Source organism: Rhinolophus sinicus, chromosome 14, assembly GCF_057876585.1.
Source record: "Rhinolophus sinicus isolate RSI-liver-muscle chromosome 14, RSI-T2T, whole genome shotgun sequence".
Taxonomy (NCBI): Eukaryota; Metazoa; Chordata; class Mammalia; order Chiroptera; family Rhinolophidae; genus Rhinolophus; species Rhinolophus sinicus.
The window spans coordinates 147,069,886-147,088,512 of NC_142514.1; the positions used below are offsets into that span (position 1 = coordinate 147,069,886).

The following is an 18,627-nucleotide window of genomic DNA, read 5'->3' on the forward strand; positions in this document are numbered from 1 at the left end:
AATACACAAGAAGACTGAACAAGTAAGGATATACATTAAGGATAAAAGAAGCTAGAGTCTCACTGACAGAAGAATGTTACAAATATAAAAAAGGAAAAAAACAAGAACGAACCCTTGAGTGTTGGACTGAAATTGAAGGTACTGGTGTCAATTAATCATTTTCAATAGATACAGACAAACAAATAAATATAGGTGTGCGCGCGTGCGCGCACGCGCGCGCGCCAGCTCCATCCATTATGAAGGCCTGGGAGGAGTGACAACCCAATAGCAATAAACATACAGGCACTGAGATCTTAGCTTCTAAATGTCATTCTCCAGTAAAAGGATCCAGGGTTCCCTAGAGAAATGGCTGATTCCAGAATTAGGCAGGAACAATACAAGCCCAGAACATATTCCTGTGACAAAAAGTAAAGACATGCTCAAAGAATGATGGGAACAGGGACACAGCAGCCAGCATGAATGAGCTCTCATTGGCCAAATGAAGAACAATTTGAACATTAAAATGAATAGTAACAGAATATAATCCACTAAAAACACAGAAAATCCTGAACCCCAACAGATATGAATAAAGAAACACATTAAAAGTTTGATGAGGAATACGATTATTTACATAGTTGCAAAGTACTCCTCACAAAAACTGTTTATTAATTAACTAATACATATTAACTTTATAATGAAGACTGGCAGACATTGCTTATATTAAGCAATCAAAGTCAAAATCATCAATGGGACAAATTGAAATTTTGCACCACCTAATAGGATGCCAGGAGCATCCCTTCTACGACATTCGTGCCCAAGTACATAACCTGTACGTATCTAATCATAACAGAACAGATTATCCTATATTGAGGGGTATTCTATAAAATAACTGCCCCGTAATCTTTGTAAGTGTCAAGGTTATGAGAGTCAAGAAAAGATGAAGGAATTGTTCCACATTAGAGAAAACTAAAGAGATATAACAAATAAATACAACACGTAATTCAAACAGGATCCTTTTGCCAATAAAGAGATTAATGGCACAATCAACAAACAAAACTTAAGCCAGTCTGAGAACTAAATGGAGTACTGTATCAGTGTTAATTTCCTGATTTTGATGATTGTATTGTGATTATGTAGGAGAATTCCTTATTTGTAGAAAATGCACACTCAAGCATTCTGGGATGACAGGGCATCAGGTCAGCAGCTTCCTCTCACTGGTTCAGGGGAAAAAAATCCTCTGTTCTGTACTTGCAAGTTTTCTGCAAGTTTGTGATTGTTTCAAGTTTTTTTTAAAGTGAGAAAAAGTAATGTCGCTAAAAATGAAATTATGTTAAAAACAAACGGTGAGTCTCCACATTGTTAATCTTTGTAAGGAAGAGACACCAAACTATGCAAAATTACTAGGCACTGATAAATAAAATTTTGGAGAGAGAAGATACTTTAAACCTCAATCAGGTCATTAATGGTGAAAAATTAAACATAAAAAGTTCCCACTGAAGGAAGTTATTCGGAGAGGAACAGTGAAAGGAGCAGTGAACCAAGAGTGGGTAGAACAATGGTATTCTGACGATACAAATGGCTGTGACCATCAGCAAAACACAATCTCAGCACTTCCTCTGAAAAATGAAGGAACTGTCTAGCTGAAATCTAAAATTCCTGGCAAGTGTGCGACCAGAAGTACCCAGAAATAGATGTGCTTCCCCAGCTCAATTTATTACATTATGCTTAGTTATACAGTAGTACAAAGGAATACAGATACAAAACAAACGTGCATGTACCCTGAATTATCTTAAAGTGCAGAAGTCCATCAATTAAATTAAAATGCATTTGCCAAATTGTTCCTTGTGAAAATTTTGAAACGAATGAAAAGAACAATTAAAACACGTATTAAAGTGCAACAAGAGCATCCTCAGCGGCCTGCTATCTTTACTTCAAGGATAGTGTTCGGACTCATTCTGAAATGATCGTCACGTTTGTCCTGAAATACCAGGGCACAATTCCTAGAAATGTTTAAAAGTTCATGGATCCTTCCTTCTTCCCCGGTACCACGCCTTCCCTGGGGCAATGACTAGACCTGCCCCCAACAGCACAGGGGTGAGGTAGCACTGGACTCTCAGCACTGGACTTCCTTTCGGCGAGGACAGCCCCCCTCGTCATTCGTTACTCACTCAGGATGCAGGGCATAAGTTTATCCCCGAGGAACTTAGCACAGTTGACTCCCGCCCTCCCAGCCCTGCAGTCCTGGTCCAATCCTGCCCGCACCAGGGCCCTTCCAGAGCAAGGGTCGCGGCACCCTTCCTCGCCCCCAGCTGGCTCGGCTGGGCCGCCCTGGGCCCGGACGGACGCGGCTTCCTCCCCTCCCCCTCCCCTCGTGCCGGTCTCTCACGCCCACCGCGAAGCTCGGCCTGGCCGACAAGGCCAGACGCCGACCACCATCTCTGCTGCTGCCCGCCCGGTCCTCCACGCCTCCCAGCAGCGACGCCCAGCCCCACAGAGCCCACTGGACAGCAGCCGGGGGCGGGGGCGGGGAGGCCCGGGGGCGGTGCCCGCCCCACACCCTTACCTGGCTTCTCGTGATCGTAACCTACTACGATGAAGTAGTCGGCCAGCCGGGCCATGGCCGCCGCCGCCGCGCCCGGGAAGCTAGTGCCCGTCGCCGCCCTCGCCGCCGCCGCCCACCGGGCCCGGGAGGGCTCAGCATTTTCCCTGCAGCAGCAGTAGCGGCAGCGGCGGCAGTTCAGCCATGTTTGACAACCGAGGCACGCTCTGCGCCTGCGCCGCGTCCAGCGCCCGCTCCTCCTCCCCCCCCCCCCACTGGTTCGGTGGCCGGAGCTCTGGTGGTGAGCCCACCCCCACCCTCCGCCAGCCGTTTGCGCAACTGAGTTTGGGGAGTGGGCAGCTGGGCGTATTACCGCCGCAGGCCGCCACTGCAGCCTCTCGAGGGGGTTCACTGTGAGATCTGGCTGCCCCTTCGTGGCCCACTTCCACCTCCACCTCCCCCTCCCCTATTTTTCTTAAAGCAGGGTGTCCTTCCTTCCGCCTTCTTTACTCTTTTCTTTCTGGATCTGGAAGACTAGGATGGTTGAGGGGTTCCCTGGAAAGTTTGCTGTTTCCCTTCCCCCCTAAGATAAGATTCTCCCGCCCTCGACTGGAAGCATGGAATTTGCACCGCCAGGGCTTTTGCTGCACGTTTCCTGTTTATGTTTTGTAAAAGGGAATTTTAGGAACATACCACCCAGCATGCGGGGGAGGGAGAGACTTTTGCGCAATCTTCAGAGGCACCTCGTGCTTTGGTGCTGGGTGGGCTGTGGGGCGGTTGGCCTGGGCTTCCCCCGGAGCGCCCCGGGGCGGGGCTGGATTCCACCCAAGAATGCGGCATCCCCAGGATTGTACTAAACTGACTGGGTCCCGCAGAGTCCGAAGGAGGAGGCTCCTCTCTCCCTGGGGGGAAGGGGCGGCGAGGGGTTAGGCAGTACCAGGGCTGTTGTAGCGGGATCAGGTGGTGACTCCCAACTTCCCTGCTCAAACACGCAATAAAATGAATCAACTGACCTAAGAATTATCTATGTCGGGTTTTCTTTTACTGCACCTCTTATTGATCGTTTCGAATTTGGCTGGTGGGTCACCCAGATGAGCTTTCTTTGTTATCTGTTAGTATGTCATAAAGTTTTAGTAGCAGGATATGTTACAAGTGGTAGACTGAAGTTTTGAGAATCTCCATGTTTTGCAAATGTGATCCTCTTCGTGGTTGCTTATCACTACTCGTTATTAATTGAAGATTCAACCCTTAACCATTTACACATAAGAGTCTGATAAGTGCTTAAATACAGAGGGTGCCAAAAACATGTATACACATTTTAAGAAAGGAAAAAACTATCAAAATTGTAATAATATATACCAATAACAAAAGATGACTACGAGTCACGTTTCACTTCTGCAATTACAAGTGGTGCTCAAAGTGGTTACCATCAGCATCCAGACACTTCTGATTACCTCGAACTATTTGAGCAACAGTTGACCTAAGTGTCCACTTGTACATATTTTTTTCGCACCCCCCGGCATTTTAATGAGTGTAGTTTTCCTCAACTATCAACAGGAAGTGCAATGGCTGGAACTCAGAACTGAGCGTCCACAGAGCTCCTGACAGTTTACTGTAATTGACCATTTCCTCTTTCTGTGCCACACTTCCATCATCTGTAGATTGAGAGGGTGGCTGCCCAATAAAAACTGAAACTCCAGGGTGAAATACTTTCTAGTGCATTTGCAAATTGCTTGTTGTTAAACTGAATCAGTCTAACTGCAGGGGTGGAGGGAAGATAACAGATTGAGCTCGAAAATGATTAAAACAAAAAAGCTTCAGTCATGCCTCATGTAAGAATCCTCTCTACAACTTCCCTGAGAGCGCATCATCCAACTTTATCACGTTCAGTAACTAGTAATCTTACTTCCTTGGGAGGCAGCTCATTCCAGTTTAACAGCCCCTTTGTTAGTTCTTCCATGGTAAATTCTTCCTTGTTATGTCAGAGTTGTCCTGTAGCTTTCCCCGATTTTGCTCTCTGAAACTACTCAGAAAAAAATTAAAAATCTATCTTTGTATGATACCCTTTCAGATTTTTAAGGCAGCTATCATGTTCCTTACCCATTTTACTTTTTTTTTTAATTAAAGTGAGATTCACATATAAAATTAACCATTTTAAAGTGTACAATTCAGTGGTATTTAATGCATTCAGTGTTGTGCAAATATCACCTCCATCTAGTTCCAAAACATTTTCATCACCCAAAAGTAAACCCCAAACTCATTAAGCAGTCACTCCCATTTCCCCCTCCCCCAGACTCTGGTAACCACCAATTTGTATTCTGTTTCTATGGATTTAACCTATGTTAAAGAAAAAAACACACATGCTCAAAATGGCATCACTCGTGCTAAAAGCCCATGATACCAAACCTAGATTTAATATCTGACCCAACTGCAGCTTCAACTTCTCCCAGAAACATAATCTTAATCAACTAATAGGAATTTTCTGGACAAGCACAAGTAATCGTCACATGGGCCCTCTCCATTACCCATAGAAAGAAGAGGCAATCTGCATAAAAAATGCTTCCCATTTTCTTCCCAAAGAAAATATGTCAGGGTCTAAGAATAATTCTTTTTTGTTAATAGCTCCCTTGCCCCACCCTTCTTTCTATAAAAACCTTACATTTTATACAATCCCTCAGAGTGACCTAGTTGTTAGATGGGATGCTGCCCAATTCAGGAATCACTTAAAGACAGAGCTTTGGTTGAATCTTGTTTTTTAAAACCTATTATAGATATTTGATATAAATGCAATTATACAATATGTGACCTTTTATGTCTGGGTTTTTTCATTTAATATAGTATTTTCCAGGTTCATCCACATTGTAGCATGTATTTTTACTTCATTCTTTTCGTGGTTGAATAATATTCCATTGCATGTATATACCATATAAAATCCAACTTACCTATTTTTGTTTCCTGTGCTTTTAGTGTCATATCTCAGAATCCATTTCCAAATCCAAGGTCATGAAGACTGATTCCTATGTTTTAAGAGTTTCATAGTTTAGCTCTTGTATTTAGGTCATTGATTCATTTTGAGTTAATTTTATATATGACATGAGGTAGAGGTGTCCCATTTTACTTTTTAAATATGTTGTTTTTTATTTCATTCACAAGTGTTTGTTTAAATTATTTTAACTTTTTTTTAAATCAAAACTTAGTTGTTTTTCACGCTTAAAAGCAAATGCCTTGTGCTTTTAGACCTATCCCATCTGTTAGGTCATGTAAGTTGCCACACCATTTGTCCATGGGTGTTTTGTAGTGTAGGGATTTTGATATATCCCAGGTATATGTATAAAGGCACCATGTGTTTATATACACACATGAACATATTTAGCATACACTGGAGTTGTGCTTTGCTTTTCAGCCAACAGCTACCAGTCTGCTGAAACTGATAAGCCCTGACAAGGCAGCCTGATTGCTGAGATTGGCTGAAAGCCAGACTGCGATAACCACCATCACCTTTCACCAAAGAGTGAGAGAGTAAAGCAAGCCCAGATTTGTTTTACAGAAACCTGGCAGGAGCAGGAAGGGAGAAAGAATATGCAACACAATGATGATGTGTCTGAGCAGAAGGCTCTCTTTTACTCTTTAGAAGACAAAAAGGAGATGATTACGATAGTAAGACTGAATTATCAGCCCGCTGCTCCTACAGTTGGTTGTCATGGCGTGAGTGGTTGATCTGTACAGTCACCTCAAGTGCTTCCTGTGGTTAGCCACTACCCTTCAGAGAGGCAGTGTGAGAGTGTGACTTGACCAAATGTCCACAGGCAGGGCTGGGGCCTCTTCAAATGGTTTCTACCAAACAGTGACGGGAGAGGAGACTACGCAGCTGTGACAGGAAATTCCCTGATCCATTGCCACATCTCCATCCACTCAGTTGCCTAAGGGAGAAACTAAATGATTGTTACCCTTGACACCTGCCTCTCTCAGCCCCAATTCATTAGTCAGTCCTATTGATCCTAGTTCCCAAATACGTACACTTCTCTTCACCCTCATTGCCACCTCTTTAGTCTGAGCCACTATCACCTCCCACCTTGACTATTGTAATAGCTTCCTAACTGGTTTCCCCTCTTCATTGGTGGTTCCAGACTTTCCATACAGGTAAAAGTTAAAGACAGTAAGTGAGTAGGGAAAACTTTCTTCAAATTAAATGTGTATAGCAAACACTATTTCTATCTCAGGTGTATTTCAGGCTGTGGGAAGGAGGCTTCAGAGATGGCTACTAGAAATTGTCCTGCAGTTTCTTTCACATGTGTGATTATATGAATAGTTGAATCTTGACACTTGATGAAGTACCCCTAATATTAGTAGCTATAGTTGAATAGGTGCTGTGAGAGATTATAGGCTGCTTTGACTTAGATTGCATGTTCATTTGGTGAGCAGGACGGGCTACACAATTTGTGGAGTCCAATGCACAACGAAAATGAAAGACCCACTGTTCAAAAATTAAGAACTTCAAAACAGTGACAAGCAGAGCATTAAATCAAGTGTGAGCCTCTGTGCAACTGAACAAGGAGCATGTCCATGAAGCTGGCTGGGTTGATGAAGCTTAGGGTGGAGTGTGGGGGGAGCGGGGATTAACAGAGATTATGGGGGGACTAGGCCCACTCCAATCTCTCCAGGGAGCCACCACTCTACTGCTTCCTTTCTTGCTCATTCCTAATCCATCCACCACATTGAATAGTCAAAATGATCTTTTAAATAAATGTGTATCAGGTCCTGTCTATCCTCTCTTCAAACCTGTCAATAGTTTCCCACATCACCATGAATAAAGTACAATATCTTCATCATGTCCCAAAGGGTCCTATTTACTCTAATCCTGATGACCTCTTTAATCTCGTTTCATGTCACGCTTCTCCTTCACTTGATGTATTTCAACCACACTGGCCTCCTTTCATTTTCTCTAATGTACCAAGTTCTTTCTCATCTCTAAGCCTTTGCACATGCCAGTTCCTCCAAGACTAGATCCCCCTAGTCTTGCTTTTCTTTTAGAACACTTACCACACTTTATAATCATGTATATATTCCTATGAAAATTTATGTCTGGCTACCCTACCATGCTGTAAGCTCACTAAGAGCAACAATGACGTTTGCATTGATGATTAGTGTATGCCCAGTACTTAGCACAGAGCTAGGCATGTAAAACATGCTCAATAAATATTTGTTGAAAGCATGAATGAACTTTCAAATCATGCAGGCCCATACGTAAGAAATGCCTCATTCCAATGGTTCTAATCTGATAGCACAGGCTCCCCACCTGGAGTTAAGTGGCCATTTTCAAAGGCTAGGGATGACTGCAAATGGTCTAATCATCTCTTCTATAATCTATTTATTAATGCCATTCATTGTGCCATCAATAGTAGATTTATCTTGAAGTCATTTCATCTTGTTCTGTTGTAGCTGTTAGTATAACAACAAGCTTCTGTATGTTAACCACCTTCTCTGTGTTCTTTTTCATTTGTTCTATGGCAAGTTACATTCTTTAACCTTCAGAGAGGTTTGTCTTCTGATTTTATCACATAAAAAGACTGATTATATCAGTCCATCTGTTTTGTGCAGGAACACAAAATGAGGCAGCAAAAGCATTAGTTTTCTTTATGCTGATGTTCTGGAAAATATTATGCCCTAAAGAGAGATGTTAACTGCCCTTTCTGCCTCCACCACTCCAAGACAGAAATTATGCTATAGAAACAGTACTTTTTTTATTCTGTGTCAGCATTAACTTGGTTAACCTACTGAAATTGTATGTCTATTTTATACTTAAATTGGTTTATGTGCATGTGCATTTTTCTGGAAAGAACCTATATTTTATTAGCTCCCTGGAGAAGTCTTGGAGTGGTGGAGGCAGAAAGAGCAGTTAACATCTATCTTTAGGGCATAATATTTTCCAGAACATCAGCATAAAGAAAAGTAATGCTTTTGCTGCCTCATGTTGTGCTCCTGCACAAAAACAGATGGACTGACAATCACTCCTTGTATGTGATAAAGTGCCCTGAATTTTGTATCCTGCTTTACTTCTTGCTGTAAATGACCAAATCTGCAAAGCTAATTGTGTTCTTTCTCTGAATCACTTTGTGTTATGACTCCAGGATGCTTCTTTATTTTTTTAATTTATTGGGGTGACAATTGTTAGTAAAATTACATAGATTTCAGGTGTACAATTCTGTATTACATCATCTATAAATCCCATTGTGTGTTCACCATCCAGAGTCAGTTCTCCTTCCATCACCATATATTTGATCCAGGATGCTTCTTGAACCTTGTTTTCAAATGAACTTTATAAACAAGCTCTAGGCTTAGCAAAGGCATTTTGAACCATATGAATAATAAACGCATTATAAAATTTCCTGTTTGAAAAAAGAAACGTCTGAAATAATTATGCAGTGTACTTAGCTACTCACTTTTCGTTATTCTTATTAATATTATTAATATTATTTATTGTTTCTTACTACTTTTCTGCATAACCTCAGTGTGGTCAGACTGGCTTTAGAGACTGGGTCCACAATGTTTGCTGAGAAACCACCACCACGATTTTTTTAAAACTCCAAACATTCCTAACAGTAAGACTTGGATTTAGGGCCTAAAAATAATTTAGTTAGAATGTGTAGAAAAAATTAAGACATTTTTACACAAGCTTTTAGCATATTTGTATGTCTGTATATGTGATGTCAGCATACACATATTTATTACAGTGCTTTGTAATTTATTTACAATCTAACCTTTTAAAAATTCTTCGGCACAAAAAAGTGGATCCGCGTTAATCAGAATTTCTTTTTTTTGCTCCTCTTTTCTTGCCTGTGAGATTTTAAACATGTTTCTTCCTTCACTTCCTTCTTTCCTTGTACTCAATGTGAATCTACAATCACTGCGACTTGGATGGATGAAACTCCACATTAACAAATCACCAGGAGCAGAACTCCCACTGTGGTGTTTCCTTCTAGATCTGACCATTTAACAGAAAAGGCATTCTAGTGATTTTTTTAAAACCGATGATTAAGTAAGTGAACTCGCGGTTCCACGGGGGGGAAAAAAAAAGCAGATGCCAACATTTGGCAAATTTTATCTTTTTTCAGCTTACCCCACGATGCTTTGGGAGAACATACTGGCCCCTGTCGCCCACCCACGCAAACACACACACACACACAACCTTCGAAGATACGAATGTGCTGCCAAAATCCCTAGCTGCCAATACAGAACTTGAAAGAAAGAAGTGGCGGGGTTCTCAAAGCGTCAGATCTACAAGGTGTACCAGAGCTACAAGGCGCACCTGGGCTGATAAGGAGCGTGCCAAGGCTCTCAGGTGGGAATTCCTGGCACCGCGTCTAGGCTGCTGGCATGGGCCTTGCATCCGGGCGGAGCACAGCTGAATCTCCACTCCTGGATTTGCTTTGCTGTTGAAGCCTCCCGAAGCCCAGAAGCCTCCCGAAGTCTGCACCAAGAGCTCGCTTCGCGATCCTGCAGCCTCAGCGAGAGCTGTTTCCCCTCTAGGGGGTCAGGGTGCTTTCCTAATGGACACAGAAAGGAGACAACGAGATACAGCCGCAGAGTTCTCTGCAGACCGAACACCCCCGGGCTGGTGGGAATTGGAAGGAACGAGTCCAGACCACTGGACCTTCCCTGGCTGTGGGCGGGCGCCCAGCTGTCCTTGACCTCCCCAGCAGTTCGAGGCACGCGCTGGAGAAATGAAAGTAAAACCTGTCTTGGCGCGGCCCCAGCTGGAAGCTGGGGACAAGTAGGTCGCACCCTTAGACAAGACAGATAGCCAGTCCTGGACAGGGTCGGTGCAAAGAGCCTGACTTGCAGGGGACGAAATGAAAAGAAGAAATGGGAAATGAGAAACAAGCGATAAAAACAAGTTAGGATGGGAAGGATCCTGGAAATAGAGCAGACGCACAGTTAATATCTACTGTCTGCGGTGTGGACATACCAGCCACCTACCCTGTCTACTGCGGTGACTGCCCTGCGGCCAGCCAGGCGGCCCGAACCCAGCCAGTATGCTGCGCTGCACCCCTCTGACCATCGGTGTCCCGAGCCCTTACCAGAGCCAGAGCCAGGAATCTGTTCCCTGCCCTCGGCTGGAACGCAGGTCCTCTCAGGTGACTTCCTCCGGGAAGAGTCCTCAGAATAAATAAATTCGGCGCGCCCTTCCCTTTCCCAGGTGCAATGTCCACGGCTCAGTCCTGAGAGTGAAAAGGCGGCTGAGCCAGCAGTGCGCGGCCCAGACCAGGTAAGGTCCGCGCGACCCAACGTCCAGACGCCTTTGCGGTTCATACTGTATGGCAGAACCAGTATGACAGAGCAGGTAGGAAGTTTAGAGATCTGCTGGGGGCACATTATAGATGGGGAAACTATTGGAAGGACGTGACTTGCCCACACAGCGAATTGCTATAGGGTGAGTCCCAGTGGTTTAGCGTCCTCGACCTCCCTACCTGGCTTCAGGACCTGCGACTGGAGTCGTGGTTGATAGGACACTGGAGGCCCGTATGCAAGAAGTAGGGACCCTCGGGATGCGTTCCCTCCCCAGTTTGGCCCCATAGAACACAAGTAAGAAAGTGGAGTCAAGAAGCAGTGATTGAAGAGCACAAAAGGGTGACAAACGTGCTTGGGGGTGATTCATCAAGAACAGGCATAAATCCTTGGGCGGGGGCTAGGACTCTTCTCTCCCCCTTGACGAGATGATGACCCCAGTTTACAAAAATCCACGCCGCGCCCCAGTCTGCCATGCTTGCTTGCGGGGACCGAGTTAGGACTCTACTGCTTACTAATACCTCTGGTGTGACTTTGGGCAAATATTCTACGAACTCCAATTTTCCACTTAGTGAAATGAGAAAAGTAATGTTACCTTCCTTCCCTAACTCAAGGGTAGGTGTGAGGATCAAAGGAGATCAGGATGTGACTGTGCTTTGTAAACTGTAAAGCTATTACATACGTGAAGCATTAGTGTGCTCCCTGTCAGTAAGTCCTCACGTTTACAATGGGTGAAGGCTAGGAGGGCAGTCAGGCAAACTCTCAGGTTGTAACCTTATAAGGCATAATTGGATTGCGGGGCGGGGGAGGGGGGGCGGTTAACGAAACGGTATGTTTCTTCTTGATTTTGGTTATTCCTGTATTTCCAAATAGACACATAAATTCTGAAACATTAGATAAATCCCCCCTCCAAATCCCAATTCTCAGATTAGCCTTTCCGAGCCTTGCCCCTATTGCGAAATCTGACTAGCCCATTCCAGAACCTCGGAGTCTCCGCCGCTTTTGGGGGGATGGGGTAAAGTGTGGGGTGGGTGGGTGGGTGCTGGCGAACCCCACTCCTCTAAGCAAGCGCTCTGTGCCTCGTCCCTGAGGCTCCGTCCGAGAGTCTGGGGTCGCGGCCAGGTCAGGCTCAGAGCCGGCAGGGGGCGCGGTATATTCGAGGCCATAGCTCCCGAGGGCCAGGGGCTTGGGCCACTCGCATGGTACCCTCGCTGGATCTTGCAGTTCCATACTAAGAGGCCTCGCACTCTGGGCTGCATAGATCCTGAGTAAGAACCCCAAGGGGTTGTTTCAGCCCTACTTCGCGCGGGCTTACGGTCTGAACCCTGTGCCCAGAGTCAGGGCTGTGGTAGTTCCTGCACTGATCTCCTGAAGCTCATCTCCAAGCCCTCTGAGCATAAGGGACTCCCTACCCCCAAAATCCCACACCCCACACCCACAGGCAAGCAATGCGCGCGCCCGAGTGCAGGGGCGCGCGCGCTGCAGGGAAGAAAGGGAGGGCGTGAGGGCAGCTAAGGCTCCGCCCCCCCCGTACTCCTATAAAACCGAAGAACCAGGGCCAGCCACTCAGTGGTTTCTTGGTGACACTACGCGGAACAGCTCGATCCTTGCCATCTCTGGTTTCTCACCGCATCTTGGACGTTGGGGTTTTGCCAGTGCCTGAGCGACGTCTCGAACTTTCACCCTCCCCCAAATCTTGGAAGATCACCCCCTCAGCAGGTAGGTGCGGCAGACGGGGCGGGTAAACCGGGGGGAGGAGGGTTAAGCTTGCCCATGCGAGAGACTGGGAGCGCTGGGTGAAGGGTCCTTTGCGGGGTGCGTCCCACATCCAGGGCCCAGTTCGTACACACAACTGAAACTCCAGAGACCCAGTCCCCTCTGCTCCATCAGCCAAATTCCGAGAAGTTAAGCAGGGAGCCTTTGGGAGCCTGACACTGGGCAGCGGCCTCCCATGCGGAGCCTGTCGCTCTCCCCGGGGGTGCAAATGCCGCTGGCGCCTCTCTGCGCCCGGGGGAGATGAGCGTCTGAGCCAGCCAGAGTTCAGGCTAAGCCAGTCCGCGCCGGGGCCCCCGCCGGCCCCCCGTGTTCCTCCGGGGCAGTGCGGCACGCCAAGGTACTCACGTTCGCTCCTTTCTCGCTCCCCAGGGTCTGCGCATCACCGAAGGGATGAAGCTGATTCCAGTCGCTCTCCTGTACTTGGGCTCGCTCGCCTTCCTAGGCGCGGACACCGCACGGCTCGACGTGGCGTCAGAGTTCCGAAAGAAGTGAGTCTCAAGCAGCGCCTTCCGCAGTCCTTGTACCTGGAAGACAGGGAAACTGGCCGTTGGTCCGGGGGAGTTAAAAGTTAAAGCTAGTAGGGGCGATCCGGGGCATCGCATGGACGCGTGCGAATCGAGTCTATTTGTGTTTTCTAGATGGAATAAATGGGCGCTAAGTCGTGGGAAGAGGGAACTTCGGGTGTCCAGCAGCTACCCCACCGGGGTCGCAGACGTGATGGCCGGGCCTGTCGAGACTCTCGTTCAGCCCCAGGACGTGAAGAGCGCCTCTCGCAGCACCCAGGCCAGGTAACTATGCCCGGCGCCGTCGCGGGGTGGCAAGGGTAGCTCCCCTCCACTACCCTGGCTCAGGAGGCGGTAGCAAGTTCCAGCCCCCTCTGGTCCTAGAATGCCTCCGGTTCCTGTGGCGGGGCCCAACCCCTGCTTGATGCGGGTCTCATGTTGCCTTCCTTTCCCCCTCCAGCAGTCCGGACGCTGCCCGCATCCGAGTCAAGCGCTACCGCCAGAGTATGAACAACTTCCAGGGTATGCGGAGCTTTGGCTGCCGCTTCGGGACATGCACCGTGCAGAAGTTGGCCCACCAGATATACCAGTTCACAGACAAGGACAAGGACGGTGTCGCCCCCAGAAGCAAGATAAGCCCCCAGGGCTATGGCCGTCGGCGCCGGCGCTCCCTGCCGGAGGCCGGCCAGGGCCGGACTCTGTTGTCTTCGGAGTCGCAGGCACGCAGAGCTCCTGCTTCCCGCGCGCATCAAGTGCTCGCCACCCTCCGTAGGATTTAGGCCCTTGAGGCGTCGGCCATCAGTCGCGCATACATCCGATGGCGCCTTCCGGGTGGAGGGCTTCCCTGAGCTGAGCCTCTCAGCAGGTGGGGACCGGGCTGAGTCCGCCCTGCAGAGACTGGGAGTGCAGGAGGCACCGTCCGGCGACGAGCACTGGCTTTGCAGGAGGCGTCCCTTCTCCTCAGGCAGCGTTCCTTTCGCCCTAACCGGGCCCGGGTGTCCCAGGGGTGGCAGAGGAATCCGAGGGAGTTGTCTGCCAGGCTCACGGAGAGGAGAAACAGAATCAAATGCTGAGACCCCCCCGGAGCAAGGTTCTGAGCCAAGGCCGAGTCCGCCCAAAAAACTGATTTCTCATGGGGTGTCACCCCACCGGGGCGCAAGCCCCATGATTACTTGAACTTTCCAAAACCTAGAGAGGAAAAGTGCAATGCGTGTTGTATATACAGAGGTAACTATCAATATTTAAGTTTGTTCCTGTCAAGATTTTTTTGTAACTTCAAACATAGAGATATTTTTGTACGTTATATATTGTATTAAGGGCATTTTAAAGCGATTATATTGTCCCCCTCCTCAGTATTTTAATACGTGAATGTCTCAGCGAGGTAACATTGTTGCGTGGAATGTGTGAGAGTGTGCGTGAAAAAGACTGATTACCTCTGGTGGAAGAAGGAAACGCCGTGTCACTGTATAATCTATTTACATAAAATGGGTGATATGCGAAGTAGCAAACCAATAAACTGTCTCGATGCTGATTCATTCTCGGGTCACGCGTCTTGGGAGGAAGGGTATCCCTGGTGCTGGGCGGCCGGGGAGCCTTGGGTCGCGCCACCTGGCGTGGGACGGTGGGACCGCTGCTGGCCCCTCTGCGTCCACTGTGCTGTCCCAAGCTCCGCTCTCCTTTTGTGGAGCGCGGAGATTCGCAGAGACGCCAGAGGTCACAGCCTCATGAGGCGGCCGAGCCGGGTGGGGTAGGGTGATCCCTAGTGGGGAGGCGAGCTTGGACTCTCCGGGTTACGAAACGGAGTCGCAGATTCCATGGAGTTGTTTAGGGAACCCTGCGCGAAAGCGCGCCTCGGAGAGTTGGGGTGGTCTCCCGGGCCTTCTAAGTGAGGAGTTCCGCCCACCCCAGGCTGCTGCGGTGTTAAATGTTTGAACCTACGCCAGCAAAATGTTTGAACTCCTTAGGGAAACCCGCAGCGAGACGAGAAACCCCAGTCTTCTACCAGCCGATGCCCCAGCGACCCGGCGGGCTCATAAGCGAGGCTGCAGCGCCCCCAGCTGGCCACTTTGGACCTGTCGCAGAGTGTTAGTACGTGCGGTTTAATCTGTAGTTCTCCTACGTGGGAGTCAGCACACAGCCTTAATGAAAGAGCAAAGAAAAAAAACATTTTGCAGATGCCAACCAGGTCCGGCCGTCCAGACCTGCACGGCTGCTCCCTGTTCTGGGACCGTGACTCAGCGCCCACATGCTGCGCAGTTTGCAGCTGCTGGCCGCAGGCCGGCGGGACGGACGTGCCGCCGGAACCGTGCGCCTCCGACGGTCTGAGACCTTCATTGTTCCCCCTCCCCTTGCTGCTTTCCTCTTCCTTCCTCCTTCCCGAGCCTTTTTCATTTTTTCTCCACTTCTCTCCAGCTTTCCTTTCTCTCCCTTCTTCCTTCCTCTTCCTTGCTTTCTTTATGCCTTATCATCTTAGAAGGCTGACTTCAGTTCCGGTGATAGAAGGTGGAGGCTAAGTCCCACTGAGTGACTAAAAGAACAGGGGACATGGGAACAGGACAGAATGGGATGATAAGGGAAGACACCCCTGATTTTGATTTCCCTGCCCCATTTGTCTCATCCAATATCCTGAAGACCCAGGGTGGAAACCAACTGCTTGTCCTTTCCAGAAATTTTCCCTGGTCTTTTCACTTCCCAGCGTGGCTGAAATGTTGGTGCTTATAGGTAATCAGAGAAACCTTACTGATGAAGAAAATCTGAGGGTGAGTTTGGAGAATGGAAATGTTCCCAGGGCAGCCTGCCTTCTCCTGGGCCTTTTTCATCAATTGCATATCACAGTTTTGAGGGTCCAGGACAGCTCCTTTCAGAAAAAGCCTGCACATACACTGAAAGAGATATGTCCTAAACCTGGGGTCCAGAGACAACCTGCTTCTGAAGCAGCTTCAATTCAGAAGAAAATAGACCCCAGCACATGGAATTTCCTTAAGACCAGACAAGGCCTCAATTTTTGTCATCTAGGTGTTGATAGTGTCAATCTCCATATGGTTCATTGTCCTATTTGATCTTAACAATTTTGTGAGGTTCATCAGAATCGAGGGGATTACAAATGACAAATGCAGCGGCATACCACCTTTGTCCTCAAGGGCCTTTTAATAAATATTGACTTAGAACTCTGTGCTAAGCACTGCAAAAGGTATAGGGAATGTATGAATGAAAGAGTGACTAAAAATTACAGTCATGGAATTTCTGTGCCAGTGAGTGGTTCTGGGTGGTCTGAAGGGGCTACAGAAACTGCAAAGAGCAGCAGACACTTCAGCCTCGCAGATAGTGGCTCGGGATTAAATATTCACTCTTTTCCTTGAGCCAAGGTTTGTCCCATAGCCACAGAGCCCTTCAGCCAAACCTCACTCTGGCAGAGTTTCAGCCAGCCAACAAAGCTGCCAAAGGCAGGTTGGGTACTAGCTTAGGGCTGTTCTGAGCAGGGAACAGGCATCTAGCCTTCTGCCCAAGGAGTCTTATGACTCCCTTCAGGGAATCCAAGGCAAGTGAAGGAGATGGTTGAAAGAGGCAGCTGCTTAGCTGGAGTTCTTTCCAACTGAAAATCCTGTGATTGGAAACATGTCTGAAGAGACAGATCCTCCTAAGACCAGTCTGGTACAAGTTCAGGATTGACTGAAGGTCACCATCAACCCTGGGGACCTATTCTGTGAGCCATTCAACGTACCTTCTGTTTTTTTTTTCATAAGGTGTTGAAGTCTGTCAGGATAAGGCCTCCTGATGCCAAGAACACATCGTTTATCAACAGTGATGAGTCATTTGTGAGCTGATTCGACCTGTCCTCGGCTAAGGAGTAGTCACAGCTTTTATCTTTAGCTACTGTTGCTGGCTGTGGGAATGGTACCATCCATATGTGATCAAACACAGGGTACCAGGCAATTTCTTGAAAAGCCAACACCTTGGCGAACAGCTAAGAGTGGAAGGGAGTGATGGGGAGCAATGGAAACATTGTTTTTTCAGCATCTGCTTTGTACCAGACATTCTCCTAGCCACTTTATACACTTTATCTCATTTAATTCTTACAGCAGCCTTGTGAAGTAGGTGTTTTTGATCTCTGGTTATAGATAAGGAAACTGAACTCAGAGACATAGAGTAACTTAGCCAAGGTCACACAGTAAGTAATAAGTACTGGAGTCTGGATTTGCACCTAAGTGCTACAGGCTATTTTGATGCTATGAAGACATTGAGAATAAAGTGGGATAATTTTAACATTCGAATTCTCAAACCAGATGTCCCCAAATGTCCTTTAATATGGGGATGGCTTGGGTAGGTGATTTACACCTGTGGTTCTGAAAGATTTACATGAGGCTCATAGGACTGGAAAGAACTGCTTTAGCGGTATCCTCAATGAGGGCAAAATAAATAAATGAAGTGAGTTTTAAAATTCTTGGTCCTGGTTTGAAGCAGGGACTATAAATCAGGAATAGTCTTTTTTTTTTTTTCCTTTCCCCCTGAGCTAAGCCACTGACCTCTTTGGTTTTTATTGCCAAATATAGTTAGAACATACACTGAAGGCCTCAAGAGCGGGCTTCTGAGGAGAAGGCCTTCTGAGCTATTCCTGGCCAAACAGTCCCACACTGTAGGTCTTCAGTCGCCTGGAAGAACACCTGTGTCTACAAAGCTGCAAATAGAGTTTCCACCCTTGAGGTAGGACCTTTTGTCTTTGGCAACTGCTGCCCAAGGCAGCTTTTCAGAGGCTGTTGTGAGCTGACTGTGAGAGTTATGAGTGCTACCTTTCCTTTCTTCAGCCAAGGACAGGGCCTTCTTATCCTGGGTCCCACAGAGGTTTCTGCCAAAGCTGGATTGGAGGTTGGTCTTCGTTTGCATGGGGAGAAGGATGAGGCTTTACAGCTATCTGGTGTCCCACTGGTCTTGTTCCAGAGCTATTTTGGAACATTCTGGAAAAAAAACAATAAAATGACTGTGACCACACAGGCAGCCGAATTTAGTAGGTTATTGTACATTTATCTAACAGCAAGAAAGTAATGCTGAGTATTAAGGTGAATTTTTGAAACACGAAAAACGTATTTTACTTATTACACAATATTTATTCAGTGCAGAAAAAAAGAAAGGATTCACCTTTCATACCACTTTCAGAGATAACCACTATTAATATTTTAGCATATACACTTTGAGACATTTATATATAATACATACTTTTAAAAATTGAACTTAAATGCAGAGAGCCGAATTACACACTCCTCAATTTAAGGCGAATTGTCATCACTAGTCTCAGGCTTCTCTCTTCTTTTAATTATTTTATTTTTTCTCCCTTAATTCACATACCCCTTTCCATCTCCTTTATAGGAACCCTCTTTAACGTGTTTGATAGCTGTACTTATTATATGTATATAATCTTGTAAAATCTGTTGTGGTGTTTTGTGACTATGTCTTTTTAACATACAAATGTATTGAGTTAAAATTTTTCCTACTTAAAAATAATTATCTAAGTGGGTGGTTTTTTCTTACTGCTACATATTACTCCATAAT

At 46.7% G+C, this 18,627-nt stretch overlaps 2 protein-coding genes and 1 long non-coding RNA gene across 10 annotated transcripts in view; 1 reads left to right on the plus strand and 2 right to left on the minus strand.

Moving 5' to 3' along the window:
* Nucleotides 1-2,741, minus strand: part of SBF2 (SET binding factor 2) — a 391,687-nt gene extending 388,946 nt beyond the window's left edge. For both annotated transcript variants that reach the window (XM_019728981.3, XM_019728975.3), the window contains exon 1: nt 2,543-2,741. In XM_019728981.3, the coding sequence (XP_019584540.3) occupies nt 2,543-2,597 (55 nt within the window). In that variant the 5' untranslated portion in view covers nt 2,598-2,741. The remainder of the gene's footprint in view (nt 1-2,542) is intronic.
* A 5,625-nt stretch (nt 2,742-8,366) lies between these two features.
* LOC109446057 (uncharacterized) overlaps nt 8,367-18,627 on the minus strand; it is a 118,748-nt gene continuing 108,487 nt past the window's right edge. For 2 of the 6 annotated variants that reach the window (XR_016018756.1, XR_016018757.1), the window contains exons 4-6: nt 12,926-18,035; nt 10,597-10,737; nt 8,471-10,062 (exon numbers count right to left, since the gene is read on the minus strand). This is a non-coding gene — a long non-coding RNA (uncharacterized LOC109446057). Of the gene's footprint in view, nt 10,063-10,495; nt 10,738-12,925; nt 18,036-18,627 lie in introns of all 6 variants that reach the window. The other 4 variants (XR_012497508.2, XR_012497509.2, XR_002137134.3 and 1 more) reach the window with 4 other exon arrangements.
* ADM (adrenomedullin) lies at nt 12,956-14,618 on the plus strand. 2 transcript variants are annotated; one of them, XM_019729058.3, is made up of 3 exons: nt 12,956-13,068; nt 13,219-13,368; nt 13,544-14,618. In XM_019729058.3, the coding sequence occupies exons 1-3, from the start codon at nt 12,971-12,973 to the stop codon at nt 13,860-13,862; spliced, it is 567 nt and encodes a 188-aa protein (XP_019584617.1). In that variant the 5' UTR covers nt 12,956-12,970; the 3' UTR covers nt 13,863-14,618. The 2 variants fall into 2 exon arrangements, with proteins under 2 accessions (XP_019584617.1, XP_074192094.1); XM_074335993.2 differs by having other exon boundaries at nt 13,547-14,618.

Excerpts from the sequence above, each read along its gene's own strand:
- ADM (XM_019729058.3), top strand. The coding sequence starts at position 12,971 with ATGAAGCTGATTCCAGTCGCTCTCCTGTACTTGGGCTCGCTCGCCTTC. Across the intron at positions 13,069-13,218 it reads GCGTCAGAGTTCCGAAAGAA|ATGGAATAAATGGGCGCTAA; the intron begins GTGAGTCTCAAG and ends TGTGTTTTCTAG. Across the intron at positions 13,369-13,543 it reads TCTCGCAGCACCCAGGCCAG|CAGTCCGGACGCTGCCCGCA; the intron begins GTAACTATGCCC and ends TTCCCCCTCCAG.